General features: G+C 33.8%; 1 protein-coding gene across 2 annotated transcripts in view; it reads left to right on the forward strand.

Annotated features, from left to right (window-relative positions):
- Window positions 1-22,104, forward strand: part of LOC126976957 (nose resistant to fluoxetine protein 6-like) — a 69,285-nt gene that overhangs the window by 29,370 nt on the left and 17,811 nt on the right. Inside the window, exons 1-3 of one of the 2 annotated variants that reach the window (XM_050825570.1) lie at window positions 10,059-10,172; window positions 10,331-10,500; window positions 18,314-18,507. In XM_050825570.1, the coding sequence (XP_050681527.1) occupies window position 10,172; window positions 10,331-10,500; window positions 18,314-18,507 (365 nt within the window). In that variant the 5' untranslated portion in view covers window positions 10,059-10,171. Of the gene's footprint in view, window positions 1-10,058; window positions 10,173-10,330; window positions 10,501-18,313; window positions 18,508-22,104 lie in introns of those variants that run through there. The other variant, XM_050825569.1, reaches the window with a different exon arrangement.

Genomic DNA, 22,104 nt, shown 5'->3' on the forward strand with positions numbered 1-22,104 from the left:
GACTTATATGATGTTTCTCATTGATATCATTGTCAGATCTGGACTAAATTACAATGAGACCACACGGTAAGCACCAGCCTTCAAATAAAAAAAGAATTATCAAAATCGGTTCACCCAGTATAAAGTTTTGAGGTAACAAACAAAAAAAAAATACCGACGAATTGAGAACCTCCTCCTTTTTTGATGTCGGTTAGAAATAGGGCTGAAATCATAAACGTTAAATATCACAGTTTATTATACTATATTTTATACTTTCGGTAATTTGGGATTCATAGACAAAACCGCCATTTTTATTTTTTTGAAACAACACATAACGTTGTACGTGGAACTTATTTGTATTACCAATTCTGTAACTGAATTGCCAAATAATTAAATAACAACTATAAAATATTTTTGTTTATTTATACAGTTTATTCATTAATAAATCATAAAAAAACTACCAGGAGTGTAAAAATAATATTGATACTAAAATCAAAAGTCAAACTTTATTCAAACAGGCTTAAACTAAGCGCGCTTGAATTTCATTATAATTATTTAATTTAAATTACTACAAAATGTATCATATTATATTCGAAAAAAGTAGAGCACGTGAGAAAAGCATACAAAAAACGGGTTGCACTCCGGGAGTGCCGTTAGAAGTGAAAACTTGAACTTGATTATCGTTGTGAATTTTTGAATATCTTAGAATAGTTAGGGAATAATTTCGCACGAATTGCTTTATTTATCAGTATAAAAGTATTAGCATTTATGTGGTTAAATACAATAATCATTTATTGCGCTATTTTACACAAATTTGACAATTTATATTAATCAAATCAAATAATATAAAATCATCAAAAGATATCTATAACATTTCAGAAACACTACAATTATTTTACATTAAAAAGTTTATATATCTATCCATAATATCAACGACTGTCTTACGAATTTTCCATCAGGCAACGTGTACTGACGCGAGTTTAACATTTTATACCCATCCCAAGAAAAGTGCTCAACGCCACTAAAGATGTTTTCACTTCAAAAACTCAACGTCCACTCTTTTATTTCCATGAGTAATTTACAATAGCTGTAATATACTTTTATATCAGCTTAATTTATATATCAGCCATATAGTCCGGTCAATTTAGACATTCGAAGTTACATAAAGTCCCAACAAGCTCAAAATCAGTGAAATTGTTCAAAACATAATAAAAGTAAATTATCTATCAAAAAAGTATAACTACATTTTTCATAGATAATTTTATGATCTACAATTTTTGTCTGAGGTTCTTTTATGATAAATCTTACGGTTTTGCTGAAAATCGCGAAAAACTCATTTTTTTGACCTTTGACCTTGAATAAAAAAAAATCGATACACGGGAATGATGGGAAACCTTTAAACATGTTTATAATTATGTTTTGAACAATTTCACTGATTTTCAGCTTGTTGGGACTTTATGTAACTTCACTATCAGTTTTTGGTCTAAATTGACCGGACTAATAGTCCGAAACAAACTTTCGTATTCCAAATGTCACTTCTGCCAACAGTCCTCACTTATATATTATGTAAATTATTATTATTATGTAAATGTAGTTATACATCTCCCAATTACATTTAAATTCACTTATATCAACAATTTTTTATTTTTTTAAAGTGATAACTCTCACTCTGGGATTAATTACACAAATAAAACTGAAAACAAAATTTTATGCACGATGAGGGAGTCGAAACCGCGACCTCCGCGTTCCGAGAGAGTGGAACAAAGCATACAAGATTTTATCAACAATACGTTACTCGAAGGGTTGGCTCAGTTGGAAAAGGCGCTCGCACGGAACGCGAGAGGTCGCGGGTTCGAGTCCGGCATCATTCTTACAATTTTGTTTTCAGTTTTATTTATGTCACTTATATAATTTTACAGTTAAATCGATATATATAAATAATAAATAATATACAAATAATAGTAATTAATAAGTTGTAGGTATGTACGGAACCACAGAGTTTATTTAACTATTAATTAATACGTATGCAAGCCTGCAATTGAATGCATCAATAATAACATGGAATATATCTAAAGCCTTTGTTTGTTACGGCTATAGAGGGAAATAACTTACAATGTACATACATACTTTGAATATAAATACAAGCAGTAGGCAGTCATGTCGATCGAATCTGTTTCTAGCATTTAACCTTCCTTTACGACAAGCATGTGATTCTCAATTTTGTTATTGTATTATGTTCTGATTGGAAACAACGAAATCCCATTTTTGAGTATACATTTTAAGGAACAGAAAAACTAACTACTTATATTATTAATTTAGCTTTAGAAAGTAGGGCCGCAAACTAGTTTTTTTTTATGATAATACGCGACGAGACGAGCAGGACGTTCAGCTGACGGTAATTGATACACACTGCCCATAACAATGCAGTACCGCTCCGGATTCTTGAAAAGCCCAAAAATTCTCAGCGGCACTACAATTGCGCTTGTCACCTTGAGACATAAGATGTTAAGTTTCATTTGCCCAGTAATTTCACTACCTATGGCGCCCTTCATATCGTAACACAGTAATGCTTACACATTACTGCTTCACGGCAGATATAGGCGCCGTTGTGGTACCTATAATCTAGCCGGCATCCTCTGCCAAGGACCCTCCCACTTGCACAGTGAATTCTTCTTTTTGAAAGCCAAATTTACAATAAACCACTCCACATATCTTTAAACAAATCACAATTAGTATTGGTAGTTACTTCACACAATCGCGTGAGACAAAAGATCTGCAAATATGCTGTGGAGATACTTAAAATCGCAACAGCTTGCTGTGAAGACCAGGCGCATCGATACACCCTTGTTTTTCTGCCATTAGCTAGCAATCACTATATTATATAGGACCCTTCTTGTTTCCAGCGACTTGTAAAAACTTGTGAAAAGATTGGATAAGGAAAATGAAAGTAATTGCAAGAAGACTTTTTGCATATGCAGTCGGATCCAGACGCAAGATGAGGATTCAAGGAGGCGGAGATGACTCTTTAGCCAACGCAGAGGAATTTATCTCAGTCAGACTACCAAACTATTAAATATATTAACAGTAGTTAGTTACAGATAAAGCCTCACCAATTAAATCGCCAAGGATCAATAATGAGTCTTTAAGGTTGTTCACAATACCTTCTATTTTACAAAACCAATGCTCCATGAACCATATTATAGTCATTGTCAAAACCACTTGGATTTATATGCACCACACACTCGACAACAAGGCAACCATGTATAGAAAAACTAGCCCATAGATCTTCACCGCAGACAGTTTTAAGTACTGGTTGCCGACGCAGTGTGATTGGGAATCACGCGGCTTTACATGTCGCCAACTCAGGATCCTCCGGACAGAGTCACTGAATCGGGTCTTCTTGGATGCAATGAGATCATTGTCAGTTCGTTGCTTTTGCTAGCCACAGATAATATTTCAAACAAATTATTGTAATATGCTACGGGAACACCAATTTTTTATGAATTGAAATCGCCTTTTGATCTGGTCCAAATAGGTGCAAATTTCGACGCCATTACCCACTCCACTAATCATTCAACATCAGAGAAATGTCTAAGCGTCATGCCAGCTATTAAAATTTCTGCTTTCAGAAGAAACCCATACGTTAACAGAGTAACGATTGTCCTGAGGAGTTATGATATATGACAGTTAGGCCTGGGTGATCGATCTCTGCTCAGTGTATGTAAAGAACTAAAGAGGTTAATTTTAGTAATATAAGTGTAAGATTAAATTAAAATATAATATAAACAATTTATGGGTTAACAAGAACCCCTGTATGAGTAAAGGCCTCCTCCAAAGATGCCCTTTTTTGTCGGTCTTGTGCTATGGAACACCAGTCTATGCCAGCTAATCTTTTCAGATCATCTTCCCAGCGGGCTAACGGTTTTTCCCTTCTCCTCTTGCCTGAAGGTCCTTTCCACTGGGTAACTCTTATGGTCCACCTTCTATCAGCCATTCGCGCTACATGTCCAGCCAATTGCCATTTCCGCTTTTCGGCGAAGATCAATGCGTTTGTAGCTTTGGTGATGGGATTACTGATGATAAAAGACTTACTGCTACATAAAAAAGTTTTAACCAAAACAATGAAGAGAGACAGAGAATTCGGTAAAGTGCGGTCACCAGGGATGATACTAATGTTACTAGATAGGTTTTTCGCCCCAAAGTCGTCTGAGTAGTAAGTTCATCTTAATTCTTAAGGCCAATTATTAAGAGATAGTATCCTGTTATACAGTTAAATATATCTGACCTTACAATTAAATGATATTGAGTTTATCTGAACTTTTACATGAATGAATGCAAAGAGATTCAAGGTAAGTCCGAGACTATGACCTTGCTCGTGAAACTCTTCAAATTCGTAATTAAGGTTTAAATATTAAGTAAGATTAATTTAGCAAGTACGTTATTATTACATTTTGATTAAGCTACGTTTAGTTCCGAATGCAAATATACAGTAAAATAAAAGAAAAAATAAAATATTTTATCAATTTTCCGTAAGTTATTGATGTACAAACTTGTTTTATAAACGCTTACGGCTCTACAAATAAACCTGGTATAAAGTTGTACCTGAGAATAAACCAAGAATTGGAAAAATCACTTGGCGTTGCGTAGAGACGTCGCTTCATTGTGTCTCTTCTACCGCATTTATCACGGGGAGTGTTCCGAAGAGCTGTTTAACCTGATTCCTGCCGCCGAATTCCACCTTCGCACGACACGCCACAAGTTAGGATATCATCCTCACCATCTGGATGTGTGGCGGTCCTCCACAGTGCAGTTTTCAAGGAGCTTTCTTCCACGTACTACAAGGCTGTGGAATGAGCTTCATTGTGCGGTGTTTCCGGAACGATACGACATGGGTACCTTCAAAAAAAGCGCGTACACCTTCCTTAAAGGCTGGCAACGCTCCTGTAATTCCTCTGGTGTTGCAAGAGATTGTGGGCGGCGGTGATCACTTAACAACAGGTTACCGTACGCTCGCTTGTCCTCCTATTCCATAAAAAAAATACTTACAAATAGACATTTGGACGTATTTAACCTTTCCCGCGTTTTTTCCAAGGGATTCTTGACATTCGGATAGTTTCAAAATTACCATTGTATTGACAGTGTTTTTAGCGATATATTCGAAATTTTGTACATTCTTAGGTATAAATTTATAACAAGGTTATTTGTAAGGCAGTTAGAGTTAAGACTATTACTATATAGTTATTTCGGGTATTATATAGAATTATATTTATTGCGAGACTAACATTGTGAGCTCATTCCATGGTGTGGTTGTTCCTATTAAAATGGTCAAGTCAGAAAACACCTTGAAAACTTCATTGCATAGTAATGCCACACATCCAGAAGGTGACGATGATATCCACGATTATGCAATGTAAAGATGGAAATCGGAGTTGTCTGCTATGCTCTGATAGAGAGAAAGTTTTTTTTTAAATGTAAATAAGGGATGAGACGAGCAGGAAGTTCAGTGCCGCTCAGGATTCTTGAAACACCCAAAAATTCTGAGTGGCACTACAATTGCGCTCGTCGTTAAGATGTAGGTCTCATTTGCCTAGTAATTTCACTTCCGCCCTGCAGACCGAAACACAGTAATGCTTACACATTACTGCTTCACAGCAGAAATAGGCACAGTTATGATAACCATAATCTAGCCGGCGTCCTGTGCAAAGCAGCCTCACACTAGTTCGCTGCTCAAGTGGTTTTAAAGTTTATCTTTATATATAACTTATCCAAGCAATATCGCATGTGTATTAAAATTACCGTTTGTCATTGGAAGGAATATATTAACCAAAACTAATTTCGACGGGCAACGAACTTGCACAGTGAAAAGGATGCTGAGTGCAGATAACTTGTTTTGGCCTTCGTATTTAAATCCAATAAACTACTTAATTAAGACCTTGATACCTAGGTCGACATAGTAATTAAAAATTTCTTGCAGTTCTTGATTTTATTATAATTATGTTAGTTTCGCAAATGTTATAACATATTAGGTGTGTGTATATACTATAGTTATTTCGGTTTTTTGTATTTTGACCATTTTAATGCTTTTTTTTGCTTTTTTGTCTGCAATGACATACGAAGATCCATTTAGCCCAGTTGTTACTAAGCTTGCCTACTCCCGTTTGTTTGAGTCATCGATGTTTATGCGAATTCCTTTATAAATATATTATTATTGTTTTATATTTACCCATAGTATATGTAATAAAGGCCATGCTTTGTTTGGGACTGATACTCAGAGTAAACGTGTGTCAATCTTATTAAATAAGAATTGCATGATGTCCACGTCGCACATACTTCCGTAACAATTGGGAACTGTACTCTCGATATTGTTGTCGAGTACGTCTAATTTGGACAAACAATCCAGTTGGGCAGGTCCAATTTTGTGAATGAGGCCACTCGTCGAATCCACCTTTGATGGGCAGCGTTCGGGAAGCTCCGTAAATTCTTCTCGTCAAAAAACCACAGTGTCTGAAGATGAAGGATTTCAACCACTGTGTATTGCCATTTTCCAGTGATGACTTACGTAACGCAGACGTGGTCGCTAACTATGGGCCTGACTGCTCAGAGGGCTATGCTTGGAGTTCCCCTGCAAGATCAAATCAGAAATAAGGAGATTCGTCGGAAAACCAAAGTTTGACATAGCCCAAAGTGACAGTGGGCAGGGCACATAGTTCGATGGACAAATGGCCGGTGGGGCAGAATAGTCCTCGAATGCCACCACAAGATAGACCGACGATGTAGTCTAGATCGCCGAAATACGTTGGATGAGGCCAGCTCAGGACCGATCCTCATGGAGATCTTTGCGTGAGGCCTTTGTCCAGCAGTGGACGTCTTCCCGCTGATGATGAACACAATGAGAAACCATTATTAAACAAGCATGACTCGTTTCAACTCCTGACGGCAGTACTTGAGGTATCTTCGATAGTTTTGAATTTTTTTCTTGTTTCAATAAATGAGACATTATTATGTTAAATATTTGAAATAAATGGTCTCCTCTAGAGTCGACTCGACGCGAGCCAACTTTACCTGAACATTGCCAAGCGTAGAGACTCAGAACTCCAAAAATAGTAACTAAATGTAAGAATAACACGAAACGCCATTTTAAAATAGTTGCAACAACATTGGTTTACACTAGATAATAAACAATAAAAATTCATTCACCGTGTCACATAAAACAGATGCTTCATTGTCCTCGATTGTAATTTCCTTACTCAGAACCTTTGGAATGTCTTTTATAAGTTTACAAGGTCCAATATTATTATATAATTTTGATCATTGTTTATGCAAACATAATTTCTTTTAAACACATATCTTTAATAACACGCGAAAATATTAATGCCATAATTGTTCCCATAGAAAAGGTTTAATCTCTTGATATATTTACTAACTTTGACAATATAAAAAACTACGTTTAGAAAAACCGACTTCAAAAACTGAATATCATGAAATAACTAAAAATTTTATTTAATATACCTCTTATGCTTATGGAAACCTTTACCTTTAATATTAATAAAATACTATTATTTATATGTGCTACCTACTGATACGTTTTAAGTCGTTGCCAAGCCAAATGTAGGAACCTACTTTTCTTTAGATCTTAGTTTTTGAAGTCGGTTTTTTTAAACGTAGTTTTTTATTTATTTGTTTACTTTTTAGCGCCAGTTAATAATAATAATAAATAATCAACCTGAATGAAAACTTAAAAGAAAGCCGTACACAAAAAACAATAATTATATCATCCACGTAGACAAAAAATTTCATAAAATGAAAACTACTGGGCCAAACTATATAATTTTTTTATGGGACCAATTGGCATCTATTCCGCATCGAACTAAAGAAGAATAACGTAAATCGGATCGTAAGTCTCAGAGTAATCGGTGTATATACATAAAAAAAAATACCGCTCGAACTGAGAACCTCCGCCTTTTTGAAGTCGGTTAAAAATCAGACAAAAATAATCTTTGAAACTGATATCATATTTATCTTAAATTCGGTATAACGGGCTATAACGGTTGTGTTTATTATATTTTAGGGTCTTCAAACTTTGTTTTAATTCATAATTTACTTAAAAAATATTGACATTATTTATACTCGTACTTGCACTTAAGTTACGCGCGTAAAATATATTGTGTTTGTGTATTTATTAATTAGTCCTTATGACGGTTGATTTTTGACATTATAACTTTTTACCAGTAGGAGGCTCCTTTGCACAGGATGCCGGCTAGATTATGGTTACCACAACGGCGACTATTTCTGCCGTGAAGCGGTAATGTGTTAAACATTACTGTGTTTCGGTCTAAAGGGCGCCGAATGCTAGTAAAATTACTGGACAAATGTGATTTAACATCTTATGTCTAAAGGTTTTTCTAGAATCCTGAGCGGCACTGCATTGTAAAGGGTAGGGCGCATCAATTAGTATCAGCTGAACGTCTTGCTCGTCTCCTCCCTTATTTTCATAAAAAAAACTTTATTGTACCGTATATATGACGTAAATTATATTTCGTTGACTGAAGCCGTAAACTGTTTTAGTATTAAGATACAATAAATATTATTATTCTCCATAGGTTGTAGCTTTATTAAATATTTGTGTAAGGTAGTAAAACAATTGTTATTAAAGCACAAATAATGCTTATTATAGTAATAACAATTTATTATTTATTTATACTTATTTATACTTATTTAGATATCTGTTTATTGCTCCTCACAAAAGAACTTACACAAATATTTATTTATTTTTTATTTTATTTTATTTGGAAAACTGAGTGTCACAATAACTTAATTACTATACAATAGTGTGATACAGATACAACTGTTTTTTTAGTATAAGTATTATATAAGATATGTTGAGGATTACATAGGTTTTGTTTATGGTACGGTACATTTATTATGTTCAAAGAGAATTTAAACACTACGTTCGATTATGATTCTATTAACAGTTAGGGAAACACATTAAACCAGTTTTTAGTCATTTTTAATCTGCTAGAATTTTTGGATGAATTAAACTATAAATATAGTAAATACATAAGTGTATACATTTATTATTTTACTGAAATAAACATAGACTTTTTTCGCCCTGTGCTTCCCCGGCATATAAAGAATAGGGAAGTACCAGCCCCAAGGGTGTCGTAAGGTAAGGAAGCTTCATTGCACAAGATGCCGGCTAGATAATCATCTACTACAGAGGGACATTCACGTTAAGTGATCACTTTTATTTAATAAAACTCCCTGTGATATATGCGTTAGAAGACACACAATGAAGTGACGTCACTCCGCAACTCCCAATGATCTAGCCACTTGGTCCAAAGCACTGGATCTCTAACAATTTGGTGTAATATTCCATATGTGTCTGGACCTGCGCTTTGTAGAGCGGCGGGCTTGAAGTATTGCCGTGCCATTCACCAGTCGGAGTCTCCTTTGTACCAGATGCCGGCTTGATTATGGGTACCACGACGGCGCCTTTTTCCGCCGAGAAGCAGTAATGTGTAAGCATTATTGTTTCGATTTGAAGGGTGCCGTAGCTAGTGAAATTACTAGGCAAATGAGACTTAACATCTAATGTCTCAAGGTGACGAGCGTAATTATAGTGCCGTACTAATTTACAATTTAGAGAATCCTGACGGGCACTGTATTGTAATGGGCAGGGCGTATCATTTATCATCAGTCTCGTCCCTTATTGTCATAAAAAATACGATTCCTATTTAAACAATTTGTTATGTTTTTAAAGTGATAACCCTCACTTCTAGGATTAATACACAAATAAAATTTGAAAAACAAAATTTTATGACCGATGCGGGTCTCTGAGAGTTGAACAAAGCATACAAGATTTTATGACGATACGTCCCTCGAACGGTTAGCTCAGTTGGTTACAGCACTGGCACGGAACGCCAGAGGTCGTGGGTTGGGGTCCCGCATCGTTCATAAAATTTTGTTTTTCAAATTTTATTTGTGTATTAATCCTAGAAGTGATAGGTATCACTTTAAAAATATAACGAACTGTTTTAGATTTACAAGAGCGACATTTCAAATCAATTTCCTAATATGCAAATATTAGGGTTGAGCAGGTTATTAACTGTAAAGTGGAGGCTATAGATGAAGCCACAACCTGAGAGTTGAACAAAGCATACAAGACTTTTCGACGCCAGAGGTCGTTGGTTCGAGTCCTGCATCGTTCATAAAATTATGTTTTTCAAATTTTATTTCTGATTTTTATTTATTTCTGTATGTTGACTACCAATTTTGCATAATATTGTGCTGTTGACTTTTAGTACAAATCTTCTCTGCTGTGATTTAACAACTGTTGATTTGTTTATTTCAGTGTTTGATGCTTCTGCAAAGTCACCTCAGGGATTGCTGTTTGGGTCATCCTACCACCTGGGAAACTTCGACGAATGTATGGACATTGATGGCACTGGTGACGCCATGGACGTAGTGGGACAGTACTGCTTAGCAACTATCAAATGGCGGGAGGGTGAAGAAAATAAAAAGGTATGAGTAAAAACGAATTTATAAGTCAAAGTCAAAAAAATCTTTAATCACTGTAAAACTTTATAAGTTATTTAGTACAAGTCAGGATGAAGTACAAAAGTTAGAATAGCATTCAAATGATTATAACAATATTCATTAACAAAATTTAGAACATTAATTCCAACTATCTTTATCATTCAAATAATCTTTCATATTATAATAGGCCTTAGATGTTAATTTATATATTTTTTACGTATCGTAATCAAAACTTTTTAATAGGTAATATTTTAATATCATTTGGGAAGTTATTATAAAATATAACACAATCAACTTTAAAAGATTTAGCAATTTTACGGAGCCTAGTAGATGGAATTGCGAGTTTATGTTTATTTCGAGTATTGACACTATGTACATCACTATTCTTTTTAAATTGGCTAATATGATTATGAGCGTGTAGGAGGTTCTCGTGTATGTACTGGCAGTGTACTATCATAATATTAATTTCATCAAACTTTTCTCTCAATGAATCCCTCGAACGCATTTTATAGACTGCTCGAATTGCCCTCTTCTGCAGCACAAATATGTTGTCAATATCTGCAGCCCCCACAATATAATTCCGTAAGACATGACACTATGAAAGTAGCTGAAATATACAAGTCTAGCCGTTTCAACATCTGTCAGCTGCCTAATATTTTTAATCGCAAACACTGCAGAGCTAAGTCGATTACATAAGTTTTTTATATGAACACCCCATTGTAGCTTAAAGTCTAATGTACTTACTGCCTAGGAATGTTGTCGTTTCTATTATTAATTTTCATCAAGTTTGTTATTATTAATTTTTATAGATGTTGGTTGGTGCTTTATATTTGGAAGTGTAAACCTTACACATTTTGTTTTCCTTTCGTTTAAAAGTAAGTTATTAACATTAAACCAAGTTACTACTTCAGCAATGTCGTCGTCAACCTGACAGTTTTTTTTTGCTGGCGTTTTATTTTAAATAACAAAGATCGTCAGCAAATAGTATAATATCATGTTTATTTTGAATAAGATATGATAAATCATTGATGTAAACCATGAACAAAAAAGGACCCAAGATTGAGCCCTGTGGTACACCCATTGATTTGATAGAGCCAGTTGACAACAAACAATTCCGAAGAAATATGTATAAATGTATGTCCGGGCAAAACACAAGAACTAAAGAGTAGATGTAATTCATTTAAATAAAATACTTTTCAAATGATTAAAACGCGTTATTGAAACTATATTTTAAATTAAGTTTTTGTGTCAAAAATTTTTATTATTAATTTTTTACCCGATGTTTAATGACCTTCTGAAAACGTGCTCTGAAAAAGCTCACAAAAACCTTATCTAAAAAAAAACTTTCAATTACACGCGTTTTAATCTTTTGAAAAGTACTTTATTTAAATGTGTAACTCTCGCGTTAGTCAAAGAAAAAAAATTATTTCAAATTTGGCATCAATACTTAGAACAGGTCGGGAAAACATAATATAAAGACTCCATAATTATTGTAACGTTAGATGCAGGCATAGTATTTTTGCTGCATTATAGAGTTCACGCGGATGACGTCGGAAAATAATTCACTACAAATATCGGGCATATTTGTACTAATAAATGTTCTTAAAGTTAAACTAAAAGTTTTTAAATACATTGGTATACCAATGGAACATATTTCGAATAAATAACATAATTTTTTATAAAATTCTTACACAAGAGGGGACAAAAGGGCGAGACATCCGCAACACCAGGGGTCCAGAGATGCATTGCCGGCATGATATTGCTAATTCCCTTTGCTTTCACTATTTGATGTCAATCTTTTTCCAAACATATCTTAATCTTAAAATTACATTTTTTGAGATTGTATACACTTCAGTTATTTGTACAAGTAATTTCTAGAGGTCTTTATTGAATGTGTAACAATATATTGAGCCAACGAAGTTATTATTGAATTCCTGCAAATTCATCTAGTTTCTAGGTTACTGCTTCAATATTAACTATTGAAAAAAACAAAATTCTAGATCTTGTTCTCAGTTCTTTTACTATTACACAATTGTATGTGTGCTCCAACCCTCTATCGATAGTAGATCCGCTGCATCCACCACTTATAGTTAACATGTCTCTTGAATGTTCAGAGAATCTACAAACAAAGCGTGATGCTAGAATTTTACAATTTTACAAAACGGATTATACTAAAATTATAAGTGACATCAATGATGTAAACTGGAATACTATGTTCAAAGACTGTTCAACAGTTAATGATATGTTAGCATTATTTTACAAAATTTTGAGGACTCTGATATCGAAACATGTTCCTAAATACAAACGACGCAATAACTATCCTGTATGGTTTTCTACTTCATTAATCAACAGTTTGCGAGAAAAGTATAAATTTATAATGAAATTCCGTAAATACGGCAACCCTCGAGACTATTTAACTTTTACAATGTTGAGGGATCGTTGCGCACGATTACAGGATTTAAATTACGCAAAATATTTGGAAAGCTTAGAATCATGTTTAAAGTGTAATCCTAAATTATTCTGGACTTACATTAAACAAAAAGAGGTAATAGCAGTACTTTTCCAGCTGAAATTTTTTCAGACAACAAAAATGCAACAAATGGCCCCGATATGTGTGAGTTATTTGCCTCACAGTTTTCTTCTATATATAACATGGATACCATCTCTGTTCCAACTGGGTCTCACGAGCCGACTGCAACCAGTACCTTAATGGCCCTTTCCGTCACAACATCTCAAGTATTTAGAGTGTTAAAAAGACTTGACCCTACAAAGGGAGCCGGTGCAGATGGAATTCCGCCAGTCTTTGCAGTCAAATGTGCTAGTGCTTTAGTACTGCCTCTAACTATTATCATAAATAAATCTCTCGGTACTGGTGTATTTCCGTCTGCTTGGAAAGAGTCTCTTGTTTTGCCATTGTTTAAGAGCGGCAACCCTAAGCACGTCATAAATTATAGGCCTATAATAATAATTCCCGTATTTGCTAAAGTTTTTGAGGTTCTGGTGTATCCAATTCTGTCATTCCATTTAAGACAAATTATTATAACTCAACAACATGGGTTTATGAAAAAGAGATCTACAGCTACTAATCTTATGTCCTTTGTCGATGATCTGTCTGAGGAAATGGATCATGGTCATTCAATTGACACTATTTATACCGATTTCAGCAAGGCTTTTGACAAAGTTAACCATGAACTACTTATTTACAAGCTTTATTCTTCTGGAATCGATGGTATGTTCTTAAAATGGTGCAAGTCTTACTTAACTAACCGTAAATCTTCTGTTGTCATTGGAGGCTACTCTTCTAAGCCTTTTACTGTTCCTGTCAGGTGTCCCACAAGGCTCCCATTTGGGACCATTATTTTTTAACCTATTTATTAATGACATATACAATTGCTTCGAAAATTCTTTTATTTATTCGCTGACGATCTTAAATTTTTCAGACAATTCGGCCGATGAAGCCCTTCTTCTTCAAAATGACTTAAATAATCTAGTAATCTGGTGTCAGGAAAATGGAATGAGATTAAACACTGATAAATGTCACGCAATCCGCTTTAGTAGACAAAAAAATAATTTACCCACGAGAACATATTATGTTAATGCTATTGCTTTGGCTGAAGTGAACCTCGTTAGGGATCTAGGGGTCATCATCAACAACAGGTTAAGGTTTAATTCCCATATTGATGCAATTACTAAAAAAAGCTTTCAGATTTTAGGCTTTGTGTTACGCAACTCCAAGCCCTTTAAAAGTCCCACAACAAAAATCACCATTTATAATGCTCTAGTGCGGAGCACTTTAGAATATTGTACGGTCACTTGGAACCCGCATTACGATGTATATAACAAACGCTTAGAATCAGTTCAGAAGAGGTTTCTCTGGCATTTATCTTATAGCTGTAATCTAGCGAAAAAAATTCCTTCTTATACAGGTAGACTGCAGTATTTCCACCTTAACTCACTTAAGTCCCGTAGAACTTTGCTCGACAGTATGTTCCTCTTTAAATTACTACATAATATTATTGATTCTCCTCATCTTATATCGAAACTAAACCTCGCTGTTCCAAAAACTCAACCGAGAGCGTGTAAGAAATATAATCAATTTCTCTGTAATTATGCAGGATCTAATTTAGGCTATTTCTCTCCCTTGAACAGAATTACCAGGGAATATAACAGTCATCACGATGAAGTCGACACATTTGATCATAACTTACATAAATTTAAAAAATATATTAAAACGGTTCTTTCAAGGGAGGGATGATCTCAATCGTTATTTTTCTTTTTTGTGTAAATTTATATTAATATTGTATTCATAGATATATAATAATTTATAGTTCTTATTTTATTTTGTGGCTTAATTTAATTGAATAGCATGTCATTTTCGCCTATAATTGAGGCATCACTTACCATGTGAATGTTATTGTTTTTGTATTATACTGTGTTTATATTAGTGTATACCTTGTTGGCGGAATTTAATAAATAAATAAATAAAAATATATTTATTCACGAGTAAAAGTAGGTGACTAGTGAATTTAGGTTGATTTGTAATATTTGAGATGTATGGGGATAAAGACTTAGGAATTAATGAATGAATAAAAATTATTTATCTCACTAAACATGTAAAATAAAGTTACAATTTGTATGTACAAAATAATAGTAATTATGATACTACAATTAGGCGACCTTATCGCTATTAAGCGATCTCTTCCAGGTAACCTAAAGGTGTAAGAGATTTATTTATAAATTGACACATTGAATTGGCGTTACGTGTATTAAATGTTTTAATCTACTGTTCACTACTCTTTGCCATATTTTTATTTTTTTCTGGCATGGGGTATCCCCGAAACAGCTTGTTAAATAATTGTTGCAGCCAAACTATTCCATCATCTCTCAGCTGCTTCGAGGCTTCTGCTGGTATTTCATCTAGCCCTGGAGCTTTATTAGTTTTCATTTGCTGTGCTGCCAACTTTACCTCTACGGCTGATATATCTAGACCTGCACTGTTCCAGGCCTGCCGTAGTTGTAATTTCTCGGATGGGATACGTTTAAAAACTTTTTGTAATTCTCTGTCCATTTGATGGTAATATCTGTCTTCATTTTGTGTAAGCATTTTGTTATGTCTATCGTTAATATATTTAACATTACAAATATATTTTGTGTTGTTGTGACGTGCTTTAGCTCTATTGTGTATATCTAATTCTAACTATGCAGAGTCTAATTGGGTGCAAGAGAGAGAGTTTGTTGTTACTATTAAATTTGCAATCTGTCTTTTTGTTTCCTTTTCATCAGATGTATCATCTTTTCATATGATGTAGTAATTAAACATTATAACAAGCATTTTATTGGCTTCCTTAATGAATTTGATAGTGTTTAAGACAGAAAAATCTAATGGAATTCTTACATTGGTTCCCAGGAGTAGGTTATTAAGAAGAAAACAAACTTCTCACAAATACTGATAAAGCTGTATGAAAATACATCGGAGCATAAAATGTAACAATTCATAATTAGACAAAGTCCAAATTTTGTAAATTGTATTTTTATTATAAATAAAAAAAAAATATTATATATTAGGTTTTCTATCGTTTTAAAATATAATTTTCAAATCTTTGGAAACTGGGTCTCTCTATAGTAATGATTGTTTTGCATTTTTCTGATAAATGTTTGACGTATTTCATCATTATTTATTATGTACCTACACTGTGCTTCTTATCAACAACTTCCAACCAAGCCAACCATCCGCATGCCGCATGATCCGTAAATCTTGGTATGTTTGTTTAAGCACTGGGAGGTTATCCTAGAGATGCGGGTTCGAATCCCGAATCGTCCATACATTTTGGCACAAATTAAATTTGTATAGTTAATGCCAAAAGCAAGGAATATCATTCAAAAATAACAAACATTTGAACTTCTAGCATCCACTTTTTTTATTAAATCGTACTTATACGAGATCCCTTGAAAACTGTAGTGCTACATGTGAATACATTTTCATTTTAATAACTGTTCGGCCAATACAAAATCCTACTACGATAAAAGCATTCTCAAAATCAAAAGCGTTGCTTATCAAAAGCGTAGGCTTCGTCATGTAATATCGTCTCATTCCTCTCATGTCCATTATCCATATTGGCCCGGCGTCGAGTTGCAACGACCTTGCAAATGGGTCACGCACTTCTACATAAAAGCCTGGTTACAAAGCCTCCACTGCCACTCTACCTGAATGTTTAATAGGTTAATGATGCCTTTGTATTTCACAGTTTTAATTGGATCGTTCCACCGCTGATATTTACTCACGGTATATTGCATTACTATGATGTGTTTAGCGGTACTATGGAAGAACGGTGGTGGTTATATATAGTGGTAATGATTATTTACCATCAATCATGCCTTAAATCTATCAGGTCATAGAATAATGTAAAGAAGTTCGAAAATCGCCCCATTTTATCATACTTATTGCCGATATTTGTATCAAATGGACACCCGGCAATCATATGTCTAAAATTAAATAGCACTGTAATGATACATGAGCAATTCTGCCATTTTCGAACAATTTAAATTCAAATGACATTTCAATTAGTGATGCCCATCTTTAGTTTTTTATCGATAACTTTTTGTTTCGTACTACATGATTTAATCATAATAATTATACATATTTTTTTTTAAATCTTTACTAATCTTTTTCAAGTATTCTAACTGTGCCTAGACTTTATTAATATATATCTCGACAAATTAGTATAAGTAATTATTATTATTATAATATTTATTATTTAAAATTTGGCTGTTGACCCTCTTGGTCCAGCAACATCCTGGATAGCCATTCATTCCGCCATAACTAAATTTAATCAAAATTTAATATTTAGTTCACATAGATTTGACAGTTGTTGTTGTTTTAGCTCAATCGACCTTGAGTTAAATTTCTAAATTGATAAAAAATTGTGTAACAACTCTCGTGCGTTGGAATAGTGATGGCACTTTGTTATATTAACGTCTTCGTGATATCGTCAGGTAGTCATTATGCAAACGGTTCTTTTGATATGCGATTTTTGAAGTATTTGCTGACGTCACTTAGATTGTGGCTTGTTCCCATATCAGCATGCGAGTATTATATTTGTACATATAATTGCATTTTTCTGCGAAGGGCCAACCATGCGGATTACCTGCATTCATGCCCTTTTGCAACACCAGAAATATAACAGGAACGTGGCTGGAATAAGGGTGGTTGACTTTTTGTTTTTTAGAGTACCTACCAAACATACCAGAAATACATTCCTTATTTTTTTCTAACTTTAAAATAATGTAGACAGCATGTTTTTTTAAAGTATATACCCAAAAATCACGAAGGCCTTGCATTTCTTATTTCGGAATCTTACCACTCTGTATATTTCAGGATTTAATGAGATACTTATATTACATAAAGAGTAATCTTATATCTTTAAACAAGCAATTCTTGTGTATTCTCGGTAAGTCTAAAGTCTCGGAAACGGCTCCAAAGATTTTCATGAAATTTAGTATACAGGGGTTTTGGGGGCGATAAATCGTTCTAGCTAGGTTTCAATTTTAAAAATGTAGTTTTATCCGTGTTTTAATGAGAAACTGCTACAATAACATTAGAATACAAAGGTATATTTTGCCAGAAGACCCCGGTTCGAATCCAGATGTCCTATTAGTTTATTTTTTGTTCAAGTTTTGTACCTTCTTAAAAATCCGAGCAAGGCTAGGTCGCCCAGATATTGTATCTTTAACAATACAAGTACCTCATACTATATAGTCACATTCAATGCTTACATAGTAATTGAATATTACTTTGCAGATACGAACTGGTCGCGGCGAGAGTCTCCGCTGGGCTGTGTGTGTACCGAGCGCTTGTGACTCGCGCTCTGTCGCTAGATTTGTGGGCGGTGTTCTGTCTCACTCAGTCGGGAATACGACGAGAGTTGAAGTGACAGAGAAAGACTGCTTTACCCGACAGCCGATATCTATCAGCAAGCTTGATATTGGTTTTCTGTAAGTATACTATTACAGTTAGTACACGGACGAGTAAAAAAAGAAGGACTCCGCGCCGTGATATTATCAAGTTAAGCACCGTTATGCTAGTGTGTGTGCGGTTACGGGGGATACTAGTTACACAATTTTTTCTCCCTTAAATAAACATACATGGCCACAAATACGTATCGTTTTTACACTTTTTCACAACACACAACGGCATTTTTAAATTAATATTGTATTGAGACGCAAACTGATCTATCGCAGACGATGACAATTCTCATAATGGCCGCCTATCGGCCTGTAGTAGTGTAAGTGTGTGCGTGGGGCTATGTTAATCAAATCAAATCAAATCAAAATAACTTTATTCATGTAGGTCACGGAAATGACACTTATGAATGTCAAAAAAATATTTTCTTATTGAATTCAAATCGCGAATGTAACACTAAAGTAATAAACCTGGCCTATTTTCATCGGTTGTCTAGCATGTAAGAGGCTCTATCTAGACGTACAAATGATCTAAGGTAGGTAGTAATAATAATAATGTCATGAAAACAACCATCAGATTCGTAACAATTATATCCAATTCATAAATAATCGTATCCAATTATTTCATAATATTCTCGTAAAATATAAGCTTTTCATCGCCACATGCGAACTGAGCCTAAGCTAACAAACATTTGCGAAGTAGAATTACTTAAAGTACGTCGAGCCTCATCAATAACTCGTGAAGTATTGAGATCGATCGTGTATTCGAAGATAATATTTTTCCGCTTTCATCACAAGTTTGTGATATAGCAGTGGATGATACATCCGTGATGTATGTGTATGAAATATACCATACCATGGGGCTTCATGATAGTAGGTATTCAATCTCGCTCATTTTATCATGAATGTTGTGCTATATGACGTGATTCTATATATTATAGCCCAGTGGTTATTGACCCTGCCTAGTTAGCTAGAGGTCCCGGGTTTGAATCCCGGTAGCTGCAAACATTTATATGTTGAGTATGAATGTCTGTTTCCAAGTCACGGATGTTTATAAGTGTTTATGTATGTTTAAGTATCGTATTAAATATATCTATTGTTGTCTTGCACCCATAGTACAGGCTATGCCTAGTTTGCCAAAAAGCAATTAATTGTGTTAGAGTGTGTCAATATTATTAATATTATTTTAACTTCAAGTAAAACATGGGGGAAAATTTAATAATGCCGAATTGTGCAATTTATCTTTACGCACGGCCCAATTGATAAAGTCTAAGCTAAGATTAATTAATTAAAATTTTACAGTGAGCTTTAATGAGAAGTACTTATAGCTCTATTCAATGAATATTATTCTTATCCTACTAATATTATAAATGTGAAAGTTTGTATGTCTGGATGTATGTTTGTACTTCTTTAACGCAAAATCTACTGAATAGATTTTGATGAAACTTTACAATAATATAGCTTAGACACCAGAATAACAAATAGGCTATAATTTATAAAACTATAGTGTGAATTATACAAAATATAAAAGAAGTGTGATTGTTACTAATGAATACAACTAGCGCCATCTCTTATCAACTAGCAAGCAAAAGATCAATAAAATTTATATGGCAAAACAACGTTTGACCCGTCAGCTACTAACTTCATAATTTTACAAAAAAAAAAATTATGCATAGTGATGAAAATTACTCTAACGTTTCATCATTCTGAGTAAAAAAGTAAAAATATTATTAAAAACCTATAATTTAATTGATTACGTTTACCCACGTTTTGAAATAAAATATAATTTATGTTTCTGAAAGGGACCAAACTCGTATCGCAGTACTTTAGAAGTGGATTAGTTTATCACTCACCCCATTAGATCTCACTGAAAATATTTTAAGATGTTTTTATGCATCAATATTTTTTTAAATTTATTGATAAAGGCTTATCAATGAGATATGCTTACATTATCTGGATACGTCCCTGCGCTTTGAACACTTAGCTGTCTAAATTACGCAGTTTCCATAAATATTGTTATGTTTGTTCAGCTCTCGGTTTATATAGAGGTTCGGGTTCGAATCCCGGTAGGTGCAATCATTTATATGGTGAATATGAATGCTTGTTTCCGAATCATGGATGTTTATATTATGTATGTTTATGTAAGTATATTGTATTCAATATATCGCTGTCTTGTACCGATAGTACAGGCTATGCCTAGTTTGGGGCAACATAATTTGTGTAAGAGTGTGTCAATATTATTATTATTATATGGCAAGGCTATTTCACAAAAGAGGGAAATCACAAATTTATAATCTTAATTAAATTTATGCACTTAAATAACTTGGTCGTCAGATTTTAAGAAATTTATGACAAAAAATAATAAGTTACGTGAGTTTTCTAATACCGAAAATATCAAAGCTTTTATATATTTACTAGTGGACCCAACAGACGTTGTCCTGTACACACGTCTTAAATTTGAAAAATCGGTCCAGCCCTTAGAAGGAGTACACTAACATACACATGAGCAAGAGAATTATATTATATGGACGGATTTGAGAATCTAAACCAATCTCAAATTCACTGAAACAAACAAAAAAATCATCAAAATCGGTCCAGCCGTTTAGGAGGTAGTTTAATTGTGAATCTAAACCATTCTCAAATCCACCTGAAGACACACACCAATCTCAAATTCACTGGAACACACAAAAATATCATTAAAATCGGTCCAGCCGTTTAGGAGGTAGTTAAATTGTGAATCTAAACCATTCTCGAATCCACCTGAATAGACACAGAAAGTTTCATTAGAATCGGTCCAGCCGTCTAGGAGGAGTTCAGTGACATACACACGCACACAAGAATTATATATATATAAAGATTTAGAAATACTTACATTTGTTTACATTGATGCATTATTTATTACGATACAGACTAAATATAATGTACTTAATGTTACAAACAATTATAGATATCTACCACATGCTTTATTTTAACAGACTATAAACGTAAAAATATTTAATTTTAAAACTTTATCTGTGTAAAATACGACAAGCCGTCAAAATGCGGTCAGCCGTAAAATTTATCTGTAGCAGTCGTTTTAAAAATTTATTTTTTGTATTATCTATGATGTTTTAGTAACTATTCTATGACTAATAAGTAACTTTGAAGTATGTTTTAGTTATAAAAAAATACTACATTCATTAGTAATAATAGAAATGTAATCTGTAGGTAAATCTAAACAAAACATATAAAATGCATGACAGCCTTTAAACGAAAGATACTTTAAACGAAATTTGTTTAAATTACGCAGTATCTATTGTTTATGTTATCTAACAAATCGCTAGCTTGTTTAATAACAAAAGCATTGACGTTCGTTTTTATAAACAAGCCGAAACACTTCAAAAGCAATAAATTTTATTGTAACCCGAGCCCGTTGACCTTGGCGCGCGGCGGCTCAAGACTGCCATGGGCGCCACGCGCTTTGTGGCAGCTTGGCCCCTGACGGTTTAATAATGTTCACAAAGTACTCCTCAGAATTAAAATAATATTAACTATTTTAATGTTTTAAATTTTGTTGACTTGCTTAATATTAACCATAGAATCTTAACTGAATCGATTTTGTTAATAAACTCCTCGATACAGCTACTGAAA

This window comes from Leptidea sinapis, chromosome 43 (assembly GCF_905404315.1).
Source record: "Leptidea sinapis chromosome 43, ilLepSina1.1, whole genome shotgun sequence".
NCBI classification, from domain to species: Eukaryota; Metazoa; Arthropoda; class Insecta; order Lepidoptera; family Pieridae; genus Leptidea; species Leptidea sinapis.